Source organism: Ixodes scapularis, unplaced genomic scaffold (genome assembly GCF_016920785.2).
Source record: "Ixodes scapularis isolate PalLabHiFi unplaced genomic scaffold, ASM1692078v2 PGA_scaffold12__126_contigs__length_90152505, whole genome shotgun sequence".
Taxonomy (NCBI): domain Eukaryota; kingdom Metazoa; phylum Arthropoda; class Arachnida; order Ixodida; family Ixodidae; genus Ixodes; species Ixodes scapularis.
Window position 1 is genome coordinate 34,817,392 of NW_024609838.1, and position 21,266 is coordinate 34,838,657.

The following is a 21,266-nucleotide window of genomic DNA, read 5'->3' on the forward strand; positions in this document are numbered from 1 at the left end:
TGTCCCATATAATGCACCCCGAAACTTAAATTCGACGTACGGCGGCCTACAGTCGAACAGGCTGGCCCAAATTTTACGAGGGGCTTGATAACGGTGCTATATAACTGTTTAAATAGCTAAAGTACGTATCAAAGACCACATAAAGAAAACACAGAGTTTTTACAGTAGGGCCAAGAAAACCCCGATCATTTTATTTGCAGTCAGTAACACGTACATTAGCTATTTTAATAAGTTTTACCACACGGCTATCAAGCCCCTCGTAAAATTTGGGGCCGTCTGTTCGACTATAGGGCGCTGTACGTCGAATTGAAATTTGGGGGTGTACTATATGGGACAAAGAATGTAAAAATACATCCTTTTACACCCTTTTTTTCTTTAGAGTGATAGTGCTGAGTCCGCGTTCGGCTGCGACTCGTGTTCTTCCTGATTGGACACGAGGTTGAGGCGAACGCTGATGCAAGACCCGTGTCCAATCAGCGCTGGCGTCCGGCAGATGACGTCGAAAATTCAGCACTATACGGCTTCCCCAGGAGGTGTTGCTTCAGCCCTCCTTCACGAATGCCCGGCCGATCGCACAGCTGTCAACCAACAACGCCGCCTACATGGAGAGTTCCCATACTTCGTTTATCCCCGAGCTGACATTGCCATGGAAGCCAAGTGCTCGCCAGACCAGTCAGGCGTCGATCTTTCGGAACGTGATCACGCCCCCTCCCGTATTCGTGCTCAGAGAGAGGGTTCGGGTAATGAAAGGGAGGTGATTGATTGGTCCAGCGAGTGCGTAGCTTTTACCGCACTGTCTGCTTAGGGGTGGAGTATAAAACCGTGCCTTCTCTTCGCACTAAAATTAAGAAGTTAGGTTGGTGTGGACTCGGTTGGGGATTATTGTCTTGAGATCAGAAAACTGAGGACACTGAATTATTTCTAGCGAAAATAGTTTTAAAAAAAGTACGCTTGAAGAACATTTTGAATGAAGCATCTGCCCAAATAGCCTGTGTAGATCGTTGACCCGCCTCTTAACTGTATCATTGGTCTGCTTTTAGAGCAACGTTCAATATTAAGTTACTATACTCGTATTCCTCAATAACCGTAGTAAAACAAGACCGTCTCCTTGCGGAAAGTTACTTATTTCCCCCTTCCTTCGTTGTATTAAGATATGTGTAGGTATTTCTTTGATTAGGTTTGTTATTTCATCTAGACTTACACGTTTCAAAAAACCACAATTATCGCTTCTATTTTCGACAACCAAGTCTTGTAAGAACAATTTCACGCAGAACGTCCTTTTTTCTTGATGTGAAGAGTATAGCTTATTTTAGGTATGAGAACTGACTTGCCCTTCTTCGCGAGGCTGCAGGAATACTCGGTGTTATTTTAAGCGATTATACTTTACCTGTGCGGTAGGCCCCATTCAATAGCATGATATAGAAAACAAACTTAATCTCACAAAGGTTTAAACATATTCATGATTGTGAAGAGGTTAGGAAGACATCGGCTCCACAGGTGGACACATAGCCTTGGTGGCAAGCTTCTGGTCCGCCTTGGAGGCACACTGGTACGCGTGCTGAAATTCGGGCATGCTCTCGAGTGGCATCTGACACCTGTGGCGCATACGCAGGAAAGATGGTCTGCGTTCGAGGAGAGCGTGACTGCAGAACATTGTACAGAAACGCTGAAAGAAGAGTCGGTCGATGGCTACTTGTTCCTCCCAGGTGTACGCGGACCGCGAGCCAAAGTGGTCTCGATACATTCTATAGGACGCGCGAGCGGCCTGGGAAAGTCTCAAGAGTTCGACTCTTTGAGCGTGCGTAAATCTGCGAAGTTTTAAATCGAGCGTGTTCCCGCACGATGTATTCGTGCTGAAATGGTCCGGAAGAGCTTCTAACAGCTCTTTGGCGAACTGGGTCGCTAAAATTCCGTAGTTGAAATGTTCTTGATCTTGCCTAACGTAGAAGTAAGCCGGAACGAGGTTCTGAGACGCCACGACTACTGAGTTGGTGGATTTGACGTACGTTAGGCCCCCGTTCCACTGTATCGCAGAGAGCCTTTCTGCTGTGTCGTTGAAGTTCGTGCCCAGTCTGATTCGTGCCTCAGCCAACTTCCTCCTAACGATAAACATGTCCCTGATAAAGTCGTCCGAGAAAACGCGGGTCGCATTTTTGAACTCGTTAAACGGCGAAAAAGTCAGCCATGCTATTTTGTTTATCAAAGTCCGGGCGATTTGAGTCTCGTCGACCGAAACGTTTGAGTTGCCTCTTAGTTCAAACATAACTGAAGACTTGGTTCGCTGGAATAACAACTGGGCTTTGCTTTCGCGGTTGTCCTTGATGAGCAGGGAAGCCTCGAGCGAGGGATAGTCATCGTGGAAGAACTGACTGACCAGCTCTGTACACGTCACATAGTGTCCCAGTTTGTCCGCGTCAAAGTATCGGTCATAGAACTCGTAGCGTACCACACCCGACGTTAAGACAATGATAAGGTGCATGGCTCGTACGTAGCTGCTCGCCTTGTTGAAGATAACGAATGCCCTTTGGAGATTTGAAAGGCCCGTGGTGTTTACGATCGCACTAGAGGTTATGCCTGTTGGAGATGGTACGATGGCGTTGACGGATCGCATCCAAGTTTGGGCCGTGACGTTTTCAAGATTGAGTTGACCAATCGGCACGAGCTTACTCGAATCGGGGGTATTCGTCGCTTGGTGAAGGGCATCATCCAACTCCACAACCCCTTGAACCATGTCGTCGCCCCAGGGACCAGGAGTTACAGCCTCAATCATGGACGTGACGTAAATGTAAAGCTTGTCTACGCTGTACGCGCTCGCCGAGCAGTTTCGGATCGTTTGCCCGAGGCCGATGCTCAAACTCGCGTTCCTCGTCAACCTGACCCAAAACAAGGACGCCATGTCGTACAAAAGGTTCAGCTCCACGAGAGAGGGCATCAGCTCGCCGATGGCCATAGAGCGCCATGAGGTGACGTTGATGTCTAGCGCCTTGAGCACCTCAGCCATGATCTGGCGCACCGTTTTCTGCTTTCCTACGTGATCGATGCAGTTCCTATACAACGTGGACATGGAGGCGTGGACGCTTCGTTCGCGTTCAGGATTGTGCGAGGCCATGAAGTGCGTGTGAACGGCGCTCTTGGCCGCGCGACGGTGGTCTTCGTGGAAGGACGAATACCTCGTCGCGTGTCTGGTCCAGCGACCGCAGACGTACGTGTAGAAGTCCTCGCAGGGGTCGACGTCGGTGGTCAGCAAGTCGCGCATCGCATCCTGCAGGGAGACACACAACGCCGAATGACATGTTAGCTCCTGAATCCTGGTCTTGCCAAAGTATCGCCGCATGATTGGAACCCCGGACAGCCAGAAGACTAGAGAGATGGCGATGATTATAGTCGTGACCTGGCACTTGCGGTCCGCCAGGTCCTGAAAGCTGTCCAACCTCGACATGGTCTCTGGAGAGCTCGACCCTGTTGGGGTAAAAAAAGGGGCGCAGAATGGTTACGCAAAGAAGGACAATATCCTGTAGTCTGTTAAAGACAGTGTTGGGAAGTACGTTCAGTACATTTTACTTAAAGTGCTACTTCAAGTAGGTTTAGAAAACTTGTACTTCACTCGAATCACATTTTCTGAGTATGTACTTGTATTTTACTAGTTTTTTTTTTTTTCCAGGTACTTTCTGAGAAATGTACAACTCGCAACTTCAAAGTACATTCTCCAAATTTGGCCTTGTTAAGGTTGGGAGGGATATTCTACTTTCACCAGAAACGCGAGCAGAAGGCACATCGCTCCGTTTGTTTTGGGGGCGGCTTTCCCGTAGCTTTTTGAACTCTCGCTACCTCTCGGTTGGTCAGCGCAAGCGAGGAGGTTAAAATATTAGAGGAGGGCAATAAGTCATAATGCAAAGCCTGAGACTGTGGTGCAGAAAAATTAAGAAACTTTCAAGTCGTTGAAAAAGGCAACAGAGGAGAACGTCTCCAAGAATATTTTGAAACGTTCTCTGTTGTCTTTTCCTTCGACTTGAAAGTTTCTTAATATTTCCGCACCACAGTCTCAGGTGTCACATAATGATTAATTACCACCCGCTCGCCTGCACACTCAGTTTTTTCGTTAAGGAAAGGACACTCCCCTACGAGAGGATTTCTTGTGGAAGCTACGGGGCCGACATCGTGCCCTCTCATAGTATGTTTTCCCCCTTGGGCGCAACAGGCCAGTGCAAGCGGCGCCAAATTCAGAAGCAGGAGCGACTTTCGAGCCTTGCGCCATTTCTCGAAATAACTACTCTTTGGCCACTTGACTTTATCAATATTCGCCGCCATTTTCGAAAATAAGTGATGCGCCCCCGACTACCCTTAAAGTAAGGCCTACCAGATTAAAAAAAAAAAACACTGTATATGAGACTGAAAGAGCATCATGAAAGATTGCGTTAAAAAGTACTTTACTTTGAAAATACATTCTATTTATAGTACTTTAATTCAAGTACGTTGCACCTAGTGTACTTACTACTTTACTTAAAGTACATCATCTCTCAATTACTTTGTACTTTTCTTTGAAAAAATATTTTAGATGTACTTTACCCAACACTGGTTAAAGGTTTAGAGTAGGCAAACCTTTTTCCAGCCCTTACCAGGCAACATCGGCGGTCGGCATATCTTGGCGACCGCCGGTGATATCCCACGCTGCCTGGTGATAGTTAGGGGGAGAAAATTGGTCTTAGAGGAGCGGGAGAAATCATATGTTTGTCTTTTAAGACTTAGGCTAAGTGTCGCAAGCTACCGCCCGTTACAAAGGATAAAGCCATTAACATCCATCCATCCATGGGCACGAATCGTGTGATTGGATCCGAGTCCTGGCCGAACGCGGACGCTGCACTCGGTTTTGACACGAGCTGTGCCGAGTTTACGCCGAATGCTAAGGGAGCCCTCGCGTCTAATAGGTGCTCAGCGTGTGTGCGCCCAAACCACTGATCTCCATGACGATTGCTCGATCGCGCATCCCCGCTCCGCGAGTGCGGCCACTAGACGGCCATCTTGTATGCCGTTTTTTTTTTTTTTTTTTTTTGTTTTTTTTTTTTGTTAGTGTCATTTGCTGGAAGGTGTGAGGTGTGATACTTACCGTTGAAAACACGAGGAAATTTTTACGAAGCGCAGTGCCGCAGGAGAAAGACACAATTCGTCGAAAGCAAGTTTCGCCGGTCTGGCGGCGTGATCAAAGCTTCCTTGGCACGCCCGGCTGTATCTCTGTCCCTTCGCAGGCTTGGATACCGATCGAGAATCGACGCCGTGTGAATGTGCTTTGCGAGTGCAATGGCCGCACTCGCGCTGCAGCGAACAAGCGGGGATGTGCGATCCAACAATTCTCATTGATATCAGTGGCCCAAACAATGGCGGGCGCGGATAATGCGCGCTCTTTTTTTTAACACACTGGCTAGGTGGCGCAAGTCGCCGCCCGATTCAAAGGGTTCAGCCTCATCCATTCATGCATCGATCCGTCTAGTTCAGGACAAGCACTTCCCACGAAGATCTCTGCTCGCCGAAATGGGTAGTTTTGTCCTCTCTATTCGCCTCCTCTCCAGCGTTCGCTCTGCTAAAGGGGGAAGAGTGGAAAGCTTTCTGGGAGGAGCTTTCCTTAACCTGCAACAGATTACAGTGGGCGTTGCTGTCCAGTGCTGTGTAAACAATCGCAAAGAAAACGCGTTTTTGTTTTCTCTCGTTTATTTGTTTTCATTGTTGTTATCGACAGAGAGAAGCCTCGACTCGAAATTTGCACCTGGAACGATTCCGTTCGTTTGTTCGATTCACACCCGTCCTTCCACCCCCCCCCCCCCCTCCTTTATAATTCGAGGGAAAGAAGACATTTAAAATAATTAAGACAGTTATTCTGAAGATGATGAACGGTAATTTGCCTGGCAGTCATGTCGCTTCCAGGCAAATTTTACGATTCCTTTCATTGTTTTTTTTTTATTATTATTATTTTGTTTATGTTTGAGACTTGTTAGAGGAAATGAAATTACTTGTAATCAATTATTTCTAGAAACTTAAAAATAACTTTGTTACATTTATTTAGAAGTAATCGCAATATTAATTCGATTACTTTTGTAAGAAGTAAAATTACTTGTAACCGTTACTGTTTTTCCCTCCGCTTCCTATGTAGCCCTTTGTATCTAGGAGTTTCCTCCACGTAATCCTCGAGCCACCAAGTCTCCAACGAGAGGACGGTTTACCGAAATCTGTGAATTAAGAAAATAAGTAATCTATAATTCGGCGATTCTAATCCAACAATGGACAGTATAAAAAAAAAAAAGAAAGAAAGAAAAGCATTTTCAAACCGGCCCATTGTCGTTTTGAAACTTTTAAGTAATGGGAAAGGGAAGGTTACTTTTTTTTAAGTAACGGCCAATTACTTTTTTTTTTCAAGTAATCGAGTAATCTAATCCAACATTTTAACCAAGCGTATATCTAATTGTAATCGATAGTTTTTTTTTTTTTTTGCGAGTAACATTTGTACAAGACTGCTATGCCTAGATAGCATGAAGTTAGTTAGCCCCATTCCGCATCTGGGCCGGCTTGCTAGAAACCACGTCTCAGCTGAGCCTGGGTCAAAGAAAGCACTGCCAAAGCCAGCGCACGAGCTGAGCGGGTCTCAAACCGCGTCTCAAGCAGGGTGTAAGATAGACAGGTGGGGAAACGAGAGCCAAATGAGCGACCGGATTGTGTCCCCCTCGGTTTTCTCTTTTTCTGTGGCGCCATCTATGTGGAGCACCGCGAACTCTCACTCCGAGTGGGCGACCGGTGGCGACCGACTAAACTGACGGAGATGATTTCTCGTGGATTTTCAATGGATGACTTTCGTGCTCTCGGTTTATTTTGCGCAATATCCCATAAAGTTCCATGCAAATCCGATTCCGATTTTTTTCTTCTCGCCGCAGCGCCATCTGTCGCAAATCGGCAGTACCCGCAAGCAGACGAGTACACAATCCGGTCACGGCGCTGCGGTAGGCTTCTATGGGCCGTTTCCCCACCTGTCTATCTTACACCCATGGTCTCAAGGCTCTCGCTCGCCCCAGCATTTTCAGTGCTTTCTTTCACCTAATCTCAGCCGAGACGCTGTTCTAGCAGGCCAGTCCTGGTGTCTCAGCTGTAGATGAGAAATTCAATCAGTGCAAAGATATCTGCTGGCGCTCGGGCTCTTTAATTAACGTGCATGTCACGTGGTGAGTGACATACGATCGCACGCATCTAGAATTCTCACTCGGGTCAAAACAGGTGGGGGTCGGGGACAAACCCCGGGAGTTTTCATGTTTTTAAATACAAAGTGGCAATACAAGTTTTCTCGAAAAGAAGCTCTCCGATTTCCTAGAGCTTCATTTTTTTTATGGATGTTGAATAAGTTTATAAGATTAAGAATTGACTAATTTAGAAATTTTATTCCAAACAACATAAAGTTCTTTTTTCTCGTCTCCATTAACATTAAAAAAAAAAAAAAAAGTTGTCGAAATTGGTGCGCTGAGATTTGCAATGAAGTAATGTAAATAAAAAAAACGAAGAAACGACAACGTTGACTTCGTTCCAAGATGACCCAAAGATTGGTAACAGTACTGGCCGAGAGAAGAGCGCAGTCCTTGATATTCTGATAACAAGAACGTACCCCCACCCCCGGACAACACGAGCTCAAACACCCGATCCACATTTTTTTATTTTTTTTGCGTCTGTAGTTCCCACATATTGCCATAAAGTTCAAGGTATGAATCCTGAACTTCGCATACCATTTCTAGATTGGGCCACAGCTCTCTCATAAAACTTTCAGACACGCCGGAGAAGCGGACTGTTCCAGCTCATATTGTTCACGGTCGATAGTACGTGGCGGGACAGCAGCAAACCGGCTAAAACTTACACGCCATCAGTTTGGAGGATGTCGGACTCGTCTTCGTCTTTGTCTTCGGTTTAGAAACGCTCCTTTCTCTGAGCGCAGCTGGAGACCCGCTGCCGGTTTTCCGCATGACAGGCCCATCCGAGCGACGACTCTTCAAATCGGGTTCCGAAGGAAGTCTGTCGTTGAAGGGAGGCCGTTTTTACGTCCATTCGACAAGAGATAGACCTTTTCAAAACCCCGCCAAGCAGCATTGGCGGTCGTCATTTCTGGCTTCTAGGATAGGTGGCGCAAACTACCGGCCATTATAAAGGGTACAACCATTATAGCATCCATCCATCCATCCATCCATTCATCCTCGGACGCGAGGCGTGTTGTTGGATCCGAATCCTTGTCGAGCGCTGATGCAACCCTCGTGTCCAATAAGTGCTCGGAGTACATGCCCGAACAAAAGAGGACTCAGATCGCAGATAGGTGGCGCGCGATTTCGAAAAGGGTCTATGCAGAGAGCAAATCGTCTGCTTATTGCGCTGGAGTTGTGGTGGCGTCAGAATGACGTCGAGCTCTGATTGGAGAATAGTGGGTAGACCTCAAAGCAAGCTGCCTTGAGGTCTACCCACAATCTTTCATTCACAACCAATCAGAGCTCGGCATTCTGACGTCAACACAACCCCTGCAAATGAAGCAGACAAATTTGCGCTCCGCACAGTCTGAAACTAAAATCCCAGCAAAGGCGAGTACAAAAGGTAAAGAAGACACACGGAGCACAGGTAAGGGCATACTATCGGAGGTTCGTGAAAGGCCTCTCATAGAACTCACTCTTCGCGGTTTTTAATGCGAAAGCATTAACTGTCCCATGAAGCGAGCTGACGTCATCAGTTTGATGCGCGAAAAGGGCACCTAGCTTCCTTCGGTTCCATTGGCTGGCGCGCGTCGACGGGGCTCCCATTGTCCGCTGCGCTCGTCAGTTTCCACGACCGCTCACCTCATGGCGCTGCGTGTCCATCAGCGCGCCGTTTACACGGAGCGTCCAAGGTCAGCGTGCTCATCGGAGCACGCGCGGTGACCAGCGACGAAAAGTACGCAGCAGACGAGAAAGGGAGCGGACGAGCGGCTTGCATGATTTCGCATTCCCAACTCATAAGAAGTGCTTAGGCGTACCTCGAGCTTTTTTTCGTTTTTTTTTTAAGTATCGTCAATGATTGTTCTGTAACTACTATCAACAATGAAAGCCGTTTACAACTCCCTGTAACGCCGAATTAGAGCGCAGCTCTTGAGGAGGGGGAAAGGCGCGGAGGGGGGGGGGGTCATGTGACCTTGGGGGGGTCACGTGACCTGGGGGGTCACGTGACTTGGGGGGTCACGTCACCTGGGGGGTCACGTGACCTGGGGGGTCACGTCACCTCGGAGGGAGGTCACGTGACCTGGGGGTCACGTCACCTCAGAGGGAGGTCGTGTGACCTGGGGTCACGTGACCTCGGGGTGAGTCTCGTGACCTGGGGGCTCACGTGACCTGGGTGACCACGTGACCTCAGAGGGAGGTCAGGTGGCCTGGGGGTCTCTCGGCCTCGGGGGGGGGGGGGGGGGGGGTCACGTGGCCTAGGGGGTCACGTGACCTCGCGGTTACGCCGACGTCGCTCAAGCCGGAAACGAGCGCCTAAGAGCTGCGCTCTAAAAACAAAACAAATATGGTGTTTTGATAGCTCAGTTAAGAGCAGGAAACTTAGAAGCAGTTCAGCAAAGTACGAAAAATGGCACATAATTAAGATATACAAGGGGGCTTTTCTTTTTTACAGTGGAGCTGTTAAGGGCTAGTTTCCCGAGGATCGTGTCCCCCGCAAAGAAATGAAGACACCGAACTCTGAACACCTACCACCATCTATGAGCGATGGCGGCAAGCCACATAACTGGTTGCCGCCGTCGCTCATAGATGGCGGCAGCCTTTCCGCTCTGGCTTGCCGACTTGCGGCCGGCCATTACTGTCCATTGTACAACTCCGCTGGTCTTCCTTCTTCACCAGAGGGGAAAGGCTGAAAGTTTTTCCGTTCACCGATGAATTGCTAAAAAAAAAGGATATACAAAAACCTTTCATATGCACAAAATGTAGGTACATACTCTAGCTACTCCGCGTAATCACCGCACAGATTTAAGAAATTGTTACGATGTGGCCCGAGCTTTTGAATGTCGTCCCCAAAGAAGGTTCTTAGTCCTTCCATCACGAGTTCAACGAGAGCGACCCTCGCCACAGACGTGTAATGTGCATGAAGGAAACTGCTGTCGCATTAAAAAGCAACAACAACAGACCTAGTATAAACTAGACCTATATTTAATCAGGTGCGTATAAGATCCCCACCACATTTACTTACGCAGTCATCTAGAATCAGTCGAGACGTTTGCGAAGAAAATGTACCCTAAACAAATATGCCTAACCGATTAATAAAGCCACTCCCTTCTCCCTAAGAACCAAGCGAACATTCCCTTACTATACAAGTTTGTCGTTCCTCAAATTTCTATCGAATCGATTGACTGAAACGACGCGCATTCCTGTATATTGCAATGCCATAGGGCCCGCAACGCTTTTCGCAATGCCTTAGGCTCCCGTTTCTGTGAACTTCCCAATCAGTCACACAGAAAAAGCGTAGGGTGATATGGCGTTCACTCTGGGTGTTTGATTTAGGCGGAAATAGCGAACGCCTAAAAAAGACACGCGCCGTGACGATGCACTTTCGACGCTGCAGTTGACTTCGTTGTACTTTAGCGTGGGCTGCGATCGGACTTTGAACGAAACGGGGTAGGGGTATTGTTTTCTACGATTAATGAATCGTAAAATTGTACACGTATTTGGGGTATTTCGGATCCTCGTTTGCATACATACATTCATAGTTACGCTATATTTGTTTGTCATGTGAGCCAATGAATGATCAAGTGTACTTTTTGGAACGCTATTCGTGTATTTTTATCCGGTTGTACTAGGGGCGTTCATTAAAACCGTGTAATTGGAAAAAAAAAAAAAGCAGACATTTGCGTTGCGAGGGCAAGTTCATTTGCCCGTAGAGTTTCCGCACGATTCAATAGGTTCCACGCACAGTGCCCGATGACTTACACATGCACAATGATTTGCACATGACAAGGTCACACTTCGCCGCCGTGTTCTCTGATCGCTCACGCCCGTGCAAAAAGAACAGTGAAAGGAATCTGCAACGGAAATGGCGCAGTACAAGCCTGCAGCTCTCAAGTTTGAGTATAGTGCCCCTGGCGAGAAAAATCGAATATATTTCAGTCGCGCTTCGGCTGTACATCATTATACGCTCCCTCATATTGCTCGCGGGTGCCAAGCTGGCGAAATTTCAATATTAAATACCAATTAATATATACATATATATATATATATACAGGGTGTTTTTTTATTCTTACACATTTGTTTAAAAAAATCCGTGAAAGCTATTCTAATGCGGTTTGTGCAGGTGGGTTATACGACCAAACGGACATTATGTGGGTGACTAATCTTTGCGATAAGTCGGTTAATTAATTAAAATTCGTTAATTAACTTTTTAATTAGTGGAAATAGATATATAGTTTCAATTAGAAACTTGTAGAGCATCATTGAAAACCACTAAATCATCTGTTTCTGCAAGGATATAACGCCGGGGCAGCATTTTACGGCGTTCTGTAAAAGCGTTCCATTTGGACGCGTTTCTAGATTTCGGTTTCTTATCCGAGCGCATCACCGCGCCCGCGGTCCTGGTCTCCAGTGGCTGAGACGCGCAACAAACGTGCGCCCTACTTCCCTCCATTCTACGAAGGAGGCGAGGAGGTGGCTTCGCGCCGCGACCACCGGGGAGCAGGGTCGCGGGCGCGGTGATGCGCTCCGATAGGAAACCGAAATCTAGAAACGCATCCAAATGGAGCGTTTTTACAGAACGCCGTAAAATGCTGCCCCGGCGTTATATCCTGCTAAAAATAGTTTATTTAGGCGTTTTCGATGATGCTCAGCAAGTTTCTCATTGAAACCATATGTTTATTTTCAGTAATTAAAAAGTTATTTAAAGAATTTTAAATAATTAGCGGACTTATCGCAAAGATTAGCCACCCACATAATGTCCGCCTAGTCGTATAACCCATCTGCACAAACCGCATTAGTGTAGCTTTCACGATTTTTTTTAACAAATGTGTAAGAATTAAAAAGAACACCCTGTATATATCAGTGTGTCGAACGGAAAAAAATACGGGTTCGGTTACGGTTCAGGTTCAGGTAAATTTATTTTGTTCCCGTTCAGTTCCGGTTCGATTAATTCGATCCGCGAACCGGTTCGCGAACCGGTTTGGGGTGCAGAACCGGTTCTCGAACCGGTTCGGAAATTATAAATGACAAATTTCAACATCAAAATAAATTACAAATAAAACATCTGAAATCAGCACATACGAAACGGGATACATCGTAGTGTAAGGCTCAGGGATTTCTACCAGGAATGGTTTCTTTATGTGCGCTCAAAGGTTACCTCACCGACGTTTACGCATTCGGACTTCATCTAATTGGGTCCGACGCAGTAGCTGTAAAATCTGCGCCCTCCTTACAAACCCACTAACAAGTAGAACTCGCTAACTATCCCGCCACCTCGGTGTGTAAGCAATTGAAGGAACAGTGGGGAGAAAATACAGCTTTCTTTATTTGAACTAGCTTTCGGTAACTCAAACTAGACCCTTAAAGAAGTTTTCATTAAACAAGATACGGAATATGAAAAACACTTCACCGAAAGCAACGCCAGAAGGACGTAATAGGATAAATATTGAAATAGAATAGTTCGCTGTCTCACAAATATGTTAGCTTCTAAGTGCCTATACGAAACCGGATGCATAATTATCAAACTCCACAGCCTTTTCCTTTCTCATTCCGATGGAAGCAAGCTTCAAGAACTCGCGCGTTCTAGAAACGTGTTATGAAATGAGCACACAGCAGCATTTAGGATTTACGAGATTGTAGGAAAATGAAATCCCGTGACGCGCTTTTTTTTTTTTTTTGCACAGCCTTCCAATTTTTTTTTTCCGTGCAAGCCGCGACCAGCGCAATACTGGTTACTATGTCAAGATTCATGGATGCAGCGTTTGTCAAGATTCATGGATGCAGCGTTTATATTCCTAAGACCGAGTGGAGAAGAAAAATATGTAAGCGAGGTGTGTGTCAGTTGACGGCACTTAAAAAACAAATGGCATTGATAGCACATTCATTGTCAACAGCGCGTGGCCGAACCGTTTTGACATGAGCCGGTAACCGTTATTTTTTTTTCCGGTTCAGTTCCGGTTCGGGTTCATCGCGATAACAATATAACGGTTCGGGTTCGGGTTCAGTTCCGGAAAAAATACCGGTTCGGTTCCGGCTTTCGGTTCGGTTCGGTTCCGGTTCGACACCCTGATATATATATATATAGACGCTTTGCAGACGCGCCAAATTACAGCCGCCATTGCTGACCTTCTCTTGTCTTACCGAGATGCCGAGAAACTGAAACGGTCGTTGACGATCCTCTAAAGAGGCCGATGCTTTAGAAAAGGACACAGTTGAATCTAATATGGCAATAACCTGGCCTGCTATGGTAATGATGAAGCGAAATAAACGACATAAGAGGAGGCAAAAACTGAAGGTCAGTTATGGCGGCGTTCATGCACAGCTGCTGCAAAGCGTCTATATCTCTCTCTCTCTCTCTCTCTCTCTCTCTCTCTCTATATATATATATATATATATATATATATATATATATATATATATATATATATATATATATATATATATATATATATATATATATATATATACAAGAAAGCAACTAGAAAGGCATTCTTATTGTTTCGATAAAACACTGAAAGCGCGAACAGATCTTTCCTGTTCTTTTTTATTTTTCTAGTTGTTTCACACGCTGTGTTACCGCGTGTAGACAGCCGCTGAAACACGGTTGTAAACGACCACTCGTGCACCATCGAGCACTGCAGTGATGCTTTAAGCCTAATACAAGCGTCTCATAGTCGCGTCTTACTACGCCGACGCCTCCTCCCCCCCCCCCCCCGCCCCCCCCCCCCCCCCCCCCCCCCAAACAGGCCCATAAAAGGTATGGACGCCATATTTGAGGGCGATGTTAAAAGCGCATGCTCAGAACGAGGTCACATTGATAGGCTCCTAAGACCTTCAAATCTCAATGATGCGGAATGCTCGTTGCAAAAGAACTGCCGAAGCTCGCCGCCAGCACGCGCTCCTTTTTGTAACGGGCGGTAGCTTGTGCCACCTAGCCTAAATCTAAAAAGAAATGGCGACCGCCAATGTTGCTTCACGGACTTTTGAAAAGGGGCCCGCAAGGGCCAAACAGCCACGGATAAATATTACCCCGACCTCCTCCCGACTCTGTTACGGGAGGCCATCAAGCGTCGCATGAAGGAAGCTGACCATGGGCGTCTGCTCTGCCGCAACGCACCGATTGGCGTCTGCGGCTGCTTTCGGCGGGGAAATTCTGCCTCCGGATTAACTCGCCGTGTCACCCAGTGACTTCTGATTTTCTTTTTTTTCCGTCATGAAGGACACTGACGAGGGGATTGAGGCTAAACCCTCCCTCAGAGCCAAAATGAGGCAGGGTATCCGCCAGCTCATCGATCGGTTGAAGGAGCGTGTCGCCTTGTCGTCCGACCGCGCAATACGACGGTCGGAGGCGAGGGTTTTCAACGCTCTCCGATGCTACGAAAACCCTCTCCCCCCAAGGTCATTCCGGCAGTCCGCACGTCGGATCGGACGGTTTCGTCGTACATGTGTTTCGCGCTTTACGCCTGTGAGCGTAGCTCTCTTTCTTCGTAGTTATTTCACGGACCGAATGCCCCCCCCCCCCCTCCCCCCTCGTACGTTGCCTGTATAGGGGGGTATTCAGTGCAGGCCATATTTGAGGGCGATGTTTAGAACGCATGCTCAGAACGAGCTCACATTAAGCGGCTGCTAAGACCGGCAATCTGCGATGGTTCGTAATGCACGCTGCAAAAGAACTGTAGAAGCTCGCCGTCAGCACGCGATAAGCATTTGCGCACACAGCTATGGCCGCCAGTGAATAGTCCCCATTCTACGCTCTTGTTCCTTATCTCCCTTCACGTACGTAATACAAAAAAAAATGTATCGCTTAGGTTGCGCTATCAGTGATATCTCTGACGCTTTTCGCGTGCGAGAGATCACAACTGCCCTAAAAACAAAAAAAAAGGGGGGGGGGGTCACACTGCTTTACACAACATACAAATGAGTCTACAGACATCAGTCTGCCGCGTGCCAAGTCATGCGGCATTCGAAGCACAGATCTGGCTGTGATCGGCGTTCGAATCTGTTCGCAGGCTGTCTTTTGTATGATGTATAAGCAGCGTGACCCCGGCTTAACTGAGCATTAACATTTCTGGGGGACAGATAGGCATTTTCTGCGATTTCAGATAAAGCTTCAGATAACAGGCAACCATGATTTGAAGCAGCAAGACGGCCGAAGTGTCGTTACTCTGAAGCATAGGTTATTTAGTGGCTCTAAACGTAGCTATAGAAAGTATTGACTGGGCGCCATGTTTGTGGGTTCTGTTTAGAGCGCATGCTCAGAACAAGCTCACATTTATAGGTTGCTGAGACCGGCACTCTTGATGGTGTGGAATGCACGTTGCAAAAGAACAATGGAAGCTCGCCATCAGCACGCGCTCAGCGGTCGTGTACACAGCTATGGCCGCCAGTGAATACTCCTTATATTTGAGTCCGTCGCTGCTGAATAGACTACTTCCATAAAGCCCTGCATGCAACACGGCGCGCGTTGCACTCTGGGAACTAGTTGGCCAGGGAGGAGGGTGGCATGTGTTTCGGTTTCAATCGACACGTCGACCAGAGATTACACACAGAGCGTGGACTATTAACGGTCGTTATCTCATGTTTTCTGGTCCCGAGAGCGTCCTTTGTGGTCTCTAAACTAACCTAAATGGCCAGACCTCGAAGCTTTAGCACAAGCCCGAGACGTATAGCTTGTCTTAACACATGCTTGTTGTATTTTTGTACTTGAGCCTTTCTGTTAGCGTTTCGAGGTATGTGGACGAGCCAGTGCTGGGAATGCCGACGCTGCGAAGCTCGGGGAGTTTGCTTATGTACGAATCAACAAGCTGTAGCAACCAATAAGTATGCATACATCGAGCTCGCGCCTTTACATTAGTGTTGTTGATCAGGAAGTTTGTTTGTTTCGTGCGTCCAAAGACAAAATATTAGTTTTTGTAATTACTGTTTTCTTAATACGAATGTGTACGCGAGGTAAAACTCGGAGGCGCCATTGAAAAGCTCAATTATAACACACTTCTTATCTATTATCTGTACTGACCCGCAGCACTGCACGAAGCGAAGTCCCCACCCACTTGCATTTTACTAATATTCAACATCGCGTGTGCGCATAAAGTTATCCTGCCATCGTATAGGCACCATTCACATATACAAACCGTTTTAAGAAAGCAAAAGTCGAACACTTGTGTGAAAAATGTCGCACCATTCGCCAGAAGTACGCTGGACGGGCATGATCCCCTATGCGGTGCGCCAAATGAACAAAATTATTCAAAGTGCATTTGACGGTTGCTAATGGCCAATACTTGTTATGTGTTTGCCTTCTTCCTGCCTGAGTATGCCGAGATAATTTGAGACACACCGTTGAGGCACACATCTTGGGCGTCAGTAAAAGCTCGTCTAAAAAGGCTTAGCGAGGAGTAAGGGACGCTTGTTAGGGCCTCCGTCGTAGCTAGCCGATCTCAGCATTTGCGAGAACTTAATCTTCTATCAGCATAAAATTTGAGTTGGAGATATATGATGACATGAGGAAGACATCATAGTAACTTTGGTGGAGTAGTGAGGTCGAATTTGTTGCGTTTCCTTAAAAGTTCATGCGTAAACGCTGGGCTCAACTTTGATACTCCTGTGAGGATGCGGCTTGCTTTTCGCCCAATGAAGTAACAAGAAGCGGACGTTTGGCAAACAAAATACGTGTAATGCTCTAGGTCAGTGGTTCTCAAATAAGGGTCCGCGGAACCTTTGGCGTCCGCGAAGGTATTCTAGGGGTCCGCGAAGCCCGACTTCATCAGTCAAGCCCGGAAATAAAAGTTGTGTTTTCTCAGATTGTGAAGAAACGTTCCAATTTTGGGCGAGCTTTCTCGTGTATATGTCAGTAAGAGAAGTCTACTTCACACTAGCCCTCACTTATATCAGTTTATAAAATCACTATAATAATTAAGCTATTCTTTCCCTTCCCCTTACCACGAACGGGGTCCTCCATCATCTTCGCCGATCCACAAGGGGTCCGCGAAACATCAATGGCTGAGAAGCACTGCTCTAGGTGACCGAATTTCCCTTGTAGTTCACTGACACTAGACGGGATTATTGAAATTGAACTCAAAGATGAGGTAACTAAGCCACGTCTTACTACGTTTGCTTACGGACTCATAATATCCGGTGTTTCGGGAACCAAGGAAAGTGCCCCGGCCTTCGTTTTGTATCGCTCGAGAATGAGTGTATTGTACATCCGTAAAAAAGTCAAATAATCGAAAACGCATGCAGCGCGTTCGGTCGCGGCGTAATAGCATGAGATGAATCTGCTCAGTCGAAACCGAAACTGAGTGGCCAACTAGTTCCCAGAGTGCACTGCGCGGTATTTCGCCGCAATGGGGCGCGTCGGTTTTGGAAGAAGTCCATTCCACATCAGTGAGATTGTCGTTCTTGGCAGACGACGAGTGAAACTGGGAGCTTGTTCTGAACATGCATGTATGATCGTTTGATTTACCTGCATCTCTTGCACCGGTACGGAAAAATACAGGACGGTGTACTTCCGGTCGTATCTCACATTTCAAAAATCACGCACCAATTAAAAAAAACAAAAAAAAAAAACAATTTACTGTACATTGGTGGAACAACCGACACAGCGGAACATGCAAGTAGCGCGAACGCCTTCGACTTGTGCTCCCGCTGCATCCCGCTGCACGCGAGGGCTCATGCGGCCGGGGCGCAATCCAATCGAACGCAAGAAGCTCGCACCTGTGTCTACCATTGTGCAGAGAAGGATAGTGGGTAGACCTCAAAGCAAGCTGCCTTGAGGTCTACCCGCTATCCTTCAATCAGGGCCAATCAGAGCTCGGCGTTCTGACGTCACCACAACTCCTGTAAAAGAAGCAGACGAATTTGCGCTCCGCATACACATACCGGAACTACACTGCCCTACACTCTTCTGCACCTCCGGAACAACGAGCTAAAATATGACATCAACTGGACGTTTACTAGGCCGGCGTTCGAAACTGTACTCACAATGTGAGAGGACTGTCTCGCTCTGTTTTCTTCTCCGAAGCCAGCTTCTCTAAATCTCTCGAACCGTCTCTCTTCCGACCAAACGATGTTTCCGCAGTGTCGTGTGTTCCTGAAAAGTAATTTTCTCCTGAAATGTCATCTGACGAGGGGCTGGGGGAATCCATCATCGCTCGAGATGTCCAACGCTTTGTGAACCACTCTGGGTACATCGAGTCTTGAGACTTTGCCGGAGATGATTCGCCATAGCTGCTGGATGGTGTTCTGACGGGAGACACGAGACCGCGGCTTGACGACTTCCCCGACGGTACCTCTCGGATGTCCGTTACACGTCTACTCATAGCAGAAAAGGAAAGAGTAAGAGACATATGATTTCCTTCTTTTCGTCTTTTTTTTTCTCTTCTAGCTTCTCGTCATCGTTGTTTTTCAGGCGTGTATCAATAAACCGTGGTTTGAGAGTTGGCAACCTCAGGCTAGCAGTCGTACTACATTGGCTAAATTTCTCATCTACAGTGGATAACAATAGGTGCACTTTTGGCAAACCGTTACCGTGTTCCGCATACCACAATAGGGAGTACTCACTGGCGACCATATCCGTGTGCGCTGCTGCTGAGCGCGTGCTGACGGCGAGCTTCCGCAGTCCTTTTGGAGCGTGCATTTAGCACCATCAAGGTTGCCGATCTTAGCAGGCTATTAATATGAGCTCGTTCTGAGCATGCGCTCTAAATATCGCCCTCAAATATGGCGTCCAGTGAACACCTCCTATATTGGAGGTGTTCACTGGAGCGCGTGATTAAAAGCACGCTTCAAAGACTCCGGTAACGATTTGCTAAAAGTTCACAATGTCACCATACACTGGCAGACTAAACTCCTGCTATCTAAACAACTAACGAAATATTTGTTTGTTTTTGAGAGTTGCGAAAGAGTCCAAGACTCCGAGTGTGTAAATGGTTATAAACACGGAGCCTGATTGCAGCTCGGAGTACGTGGATCAAAAGCTCAAGCATACATTACCCATAGATCCTCAGTTCAACCTCCGGTGGTGTATTTCTACGGTGTGATGCACGTTAAGTACCCTGGGCTACCAGTCGTACTTGACTGGCGCGTTACGCCGTCTAAACACCTCATATCTAAGTTCAACTTGATTTGCTTTGACAAGCTCCGATGTTGGCCAAAAATCTGTTTAAATTATCTCAAAGAACGTAAAAGGAAGCACGAAACCGGCACCAACAAACAACGTTGTACAAAAACACGAGTTTGTAAACTTCCCCGCTTTCACATTTTAATGTGAGCCGAGTCGTTACCCTTAATTCTTTTCCACCTGCCATGTTTACCATTTCCATGTTTGCTAATAAAAACCGTGTTTTCTGTCTTGTTATTTTAAGACCATTTCTACCAAGCATCTCCCCCGACAGAACATGCATGTACTGCAGCTGAAGCGGCTGCAGCCACGAACTGATAGCCGTGTAATTTGTCTTGGGTGCACAAATTTCCTGACAGTCTGAAGTTGCAAGGTTAAGGCGCGACGAAGTATAATATTTGATCACATTCCCAGCGACTTGTTACGTAAAATACGAGCGTGTTCTTTGGTTATATAATTATTTACCTAACTTGTTTCAGAATTTTAATCGAGGTGTACAGAGCTTTTTCATTCTTTCCAGAAACCCTGATAATTACATTACAAACTACTGTACCCATCCCATTCATTAAACACTAAAATAAATTTATAAACAATTTCCGCCTCAAACTTTGTAGTTCGCCCCATGTAGGGGCATGCAGGCGAGTACCAGGATGCGTGCATTCGAAATTCTGACCAATAAGCCAACCTTCTGAACCAGAACAAAAACATCACGTACAAATAACTGTATACGTTGCCTCCTCCACTCTATTCATTTCAGTCAAACATACAAAAATCAGATTTATGTTTCACATAAAATCAGGCTTCTTCGTCAGATGAGGTATCTCCCGTTAAGTCAATCACGTATCTTCCATCGGCGAGCAGCGCCCCCTTGCTTTTTGACTCAAATCCGGGTTCGACTGGAGTCCATTTTCCTTCTGGAGATATTTGCACCAGGCCAGATTTCTCAGGCAAAGCGTCTAGCATCTCCAGCGTGAACAGATCTATGCGCAGCTCTTTCACCTTTACGCTCTGGTCGCACACCGGACAGCGCCAGAAGGGACGAAGAGTGCTCTCGTTCAGCTCAAGGTACGCCAGAGCATCGAAGCACTGGACATGACGACAGTCCACGCCGCGGCACGGCACTTGGAGTCTTGTCTTCTTCAGAGGGCAGTTGAGGGACACCGTCAGGAAATCCACGATGACATCTTCGCAGTTTCCACTCGTCAGCAGGTCATGAGCCAGTCTTTTCGTGGTGGCCACGTCGTGGATGCAGTTGTGGCCTTCGGCGACAGAGCGCAGTAACTCGTCCTTCGGTACCTTTTCTACGACGTGAATGGCGACACTGAAGTCGTCAAGAATATCCAAGCCCACGACAGAGAAATGATTACTCCTGAGAGCGACGTACCTGCTGATATCAAGTATCTCCAGAGGTACGCCAAAATACGGCACACGATTAATACGTAGAGTTACCTTGCACTGGTCGTGTGCCTCTGGTTTTGAAGTGTGGCTCATGCACAGAAACACGCGCTTCCTATCGCCGTCGACGTTCAAGCCCTCGCACGAAAGTGTACAACTGACGTGTCGATTGTAGCGACTGAGTTTCCAAAGATCATTGCGGGTGCTGCAAATTCGATAGAAAGGCAGAAGGGGCTGTAGACCTCTTGCACCGGACGATGACATGACCGTTGAATGAAGCTCCAATACTGGTCATTCAAATGAGGAGGCAACCGTTTAAATCCGCCACAGGGTTGTGCCCGTGCTACTTCACCCGAGGACGAGGTAGAAGGAGATAAATAAACTATATAGAAATATTTTTATCACTTTATGCTTATGACGCTCATAATTTTTAACACATAGATCTTTGCAAGGTTCAGAGTATTTGAGTACGTGCAAACAAACACCGGAAACAACATAGCTCACTTTTTCCTCTTTCAGAGTTTCGGTATACTCGCATTTGAAGGAAAGGTGCACCC

At 46.9% G+C, this 21,266-nt stretch overlaps 2 protein-coding genes across 3 annotated transcripts; both read right to left on the bottom strand.

Moving 5' to 3' along the window:
- Nucleotides 1-1,204: 1,204 nt before the first annotated feature.
- LOC121835368 (endothelin-converting enzyme 1-like) lies at nucleotides 1,205-8,099 on the bottom strand. Of its 2 annotated transcripts, XM_042289514.1 has the most exons (3): nucleotides 7,883-8,067; nucleotides 3,392-3,459; nucleotides 1,205-3,262 (listed from the first exon to the last, which is right to left on the bottom strand). In XM_042289514.1, exons 1-3 carry the CDS (start codon nucleotides 7,986-7,988, stop codon nucleotides 1,475-1,477), a joined length of 1,962 nt encoding a protein of 653 aa, XP_042145448.1. In that variant the 5' UTR covers nucleotides 7,989-8,067; the 3' UTR covers nucleotides 1,205-1,474. The 2 variants fall into 2 exon arrangements, with proteins under 2 accessions (XP_042145448.1, XP_042145447.1); XM_042289513.1 differs by having other exon boundaries at nucleotides 1,205-3,459; nucleotides 7,883-8,099.
- Nucleotides 8,100-20,109: 12,010 nt separating this feature from the next.
- Nucleotides 20,110-20,973, bottom strand: LOC121835201 (E3 SUMO-protein ligase PIAS2-like). The gene has a single exon (XM_042289178.1). The coding sequence runs from the start codon at nucleotides 20,971-20,973 to the stop codon at nucleotides 20,110-20,112; it is 864 nt and encodes a 287-aa protein (XP_042145112.1).
- Nucleotides 20,974-21,266: the final 293 nt, after the last annotated feature.

Excerpts from the sequence above, each read along its gene's own strand:
- LOC121835368 (XM_042289513.1), bottom strand. The coding sequence starts at position 7,988 with ATGCGGAAAACCGGCAGCGGGTCTCCAGCTGCGCTCAGAGAAAGGAGC. Across the intron at positions 3,460-7,882 it reads ATCCTCCAAACTGATGGCGT|GGTCGAGCTCTCCAGAGACC; the intron begins GTAAGTTTTAGC and ends TTACCCCAACAG.
- LOC121835201 (XM_042289178.1), bottom strand. The coding sequence starts at position 20,973 with ATGTCATCGTCCGGTGCAAGAGGTCTACAGCCCCTTCTGCCTTTCTAT.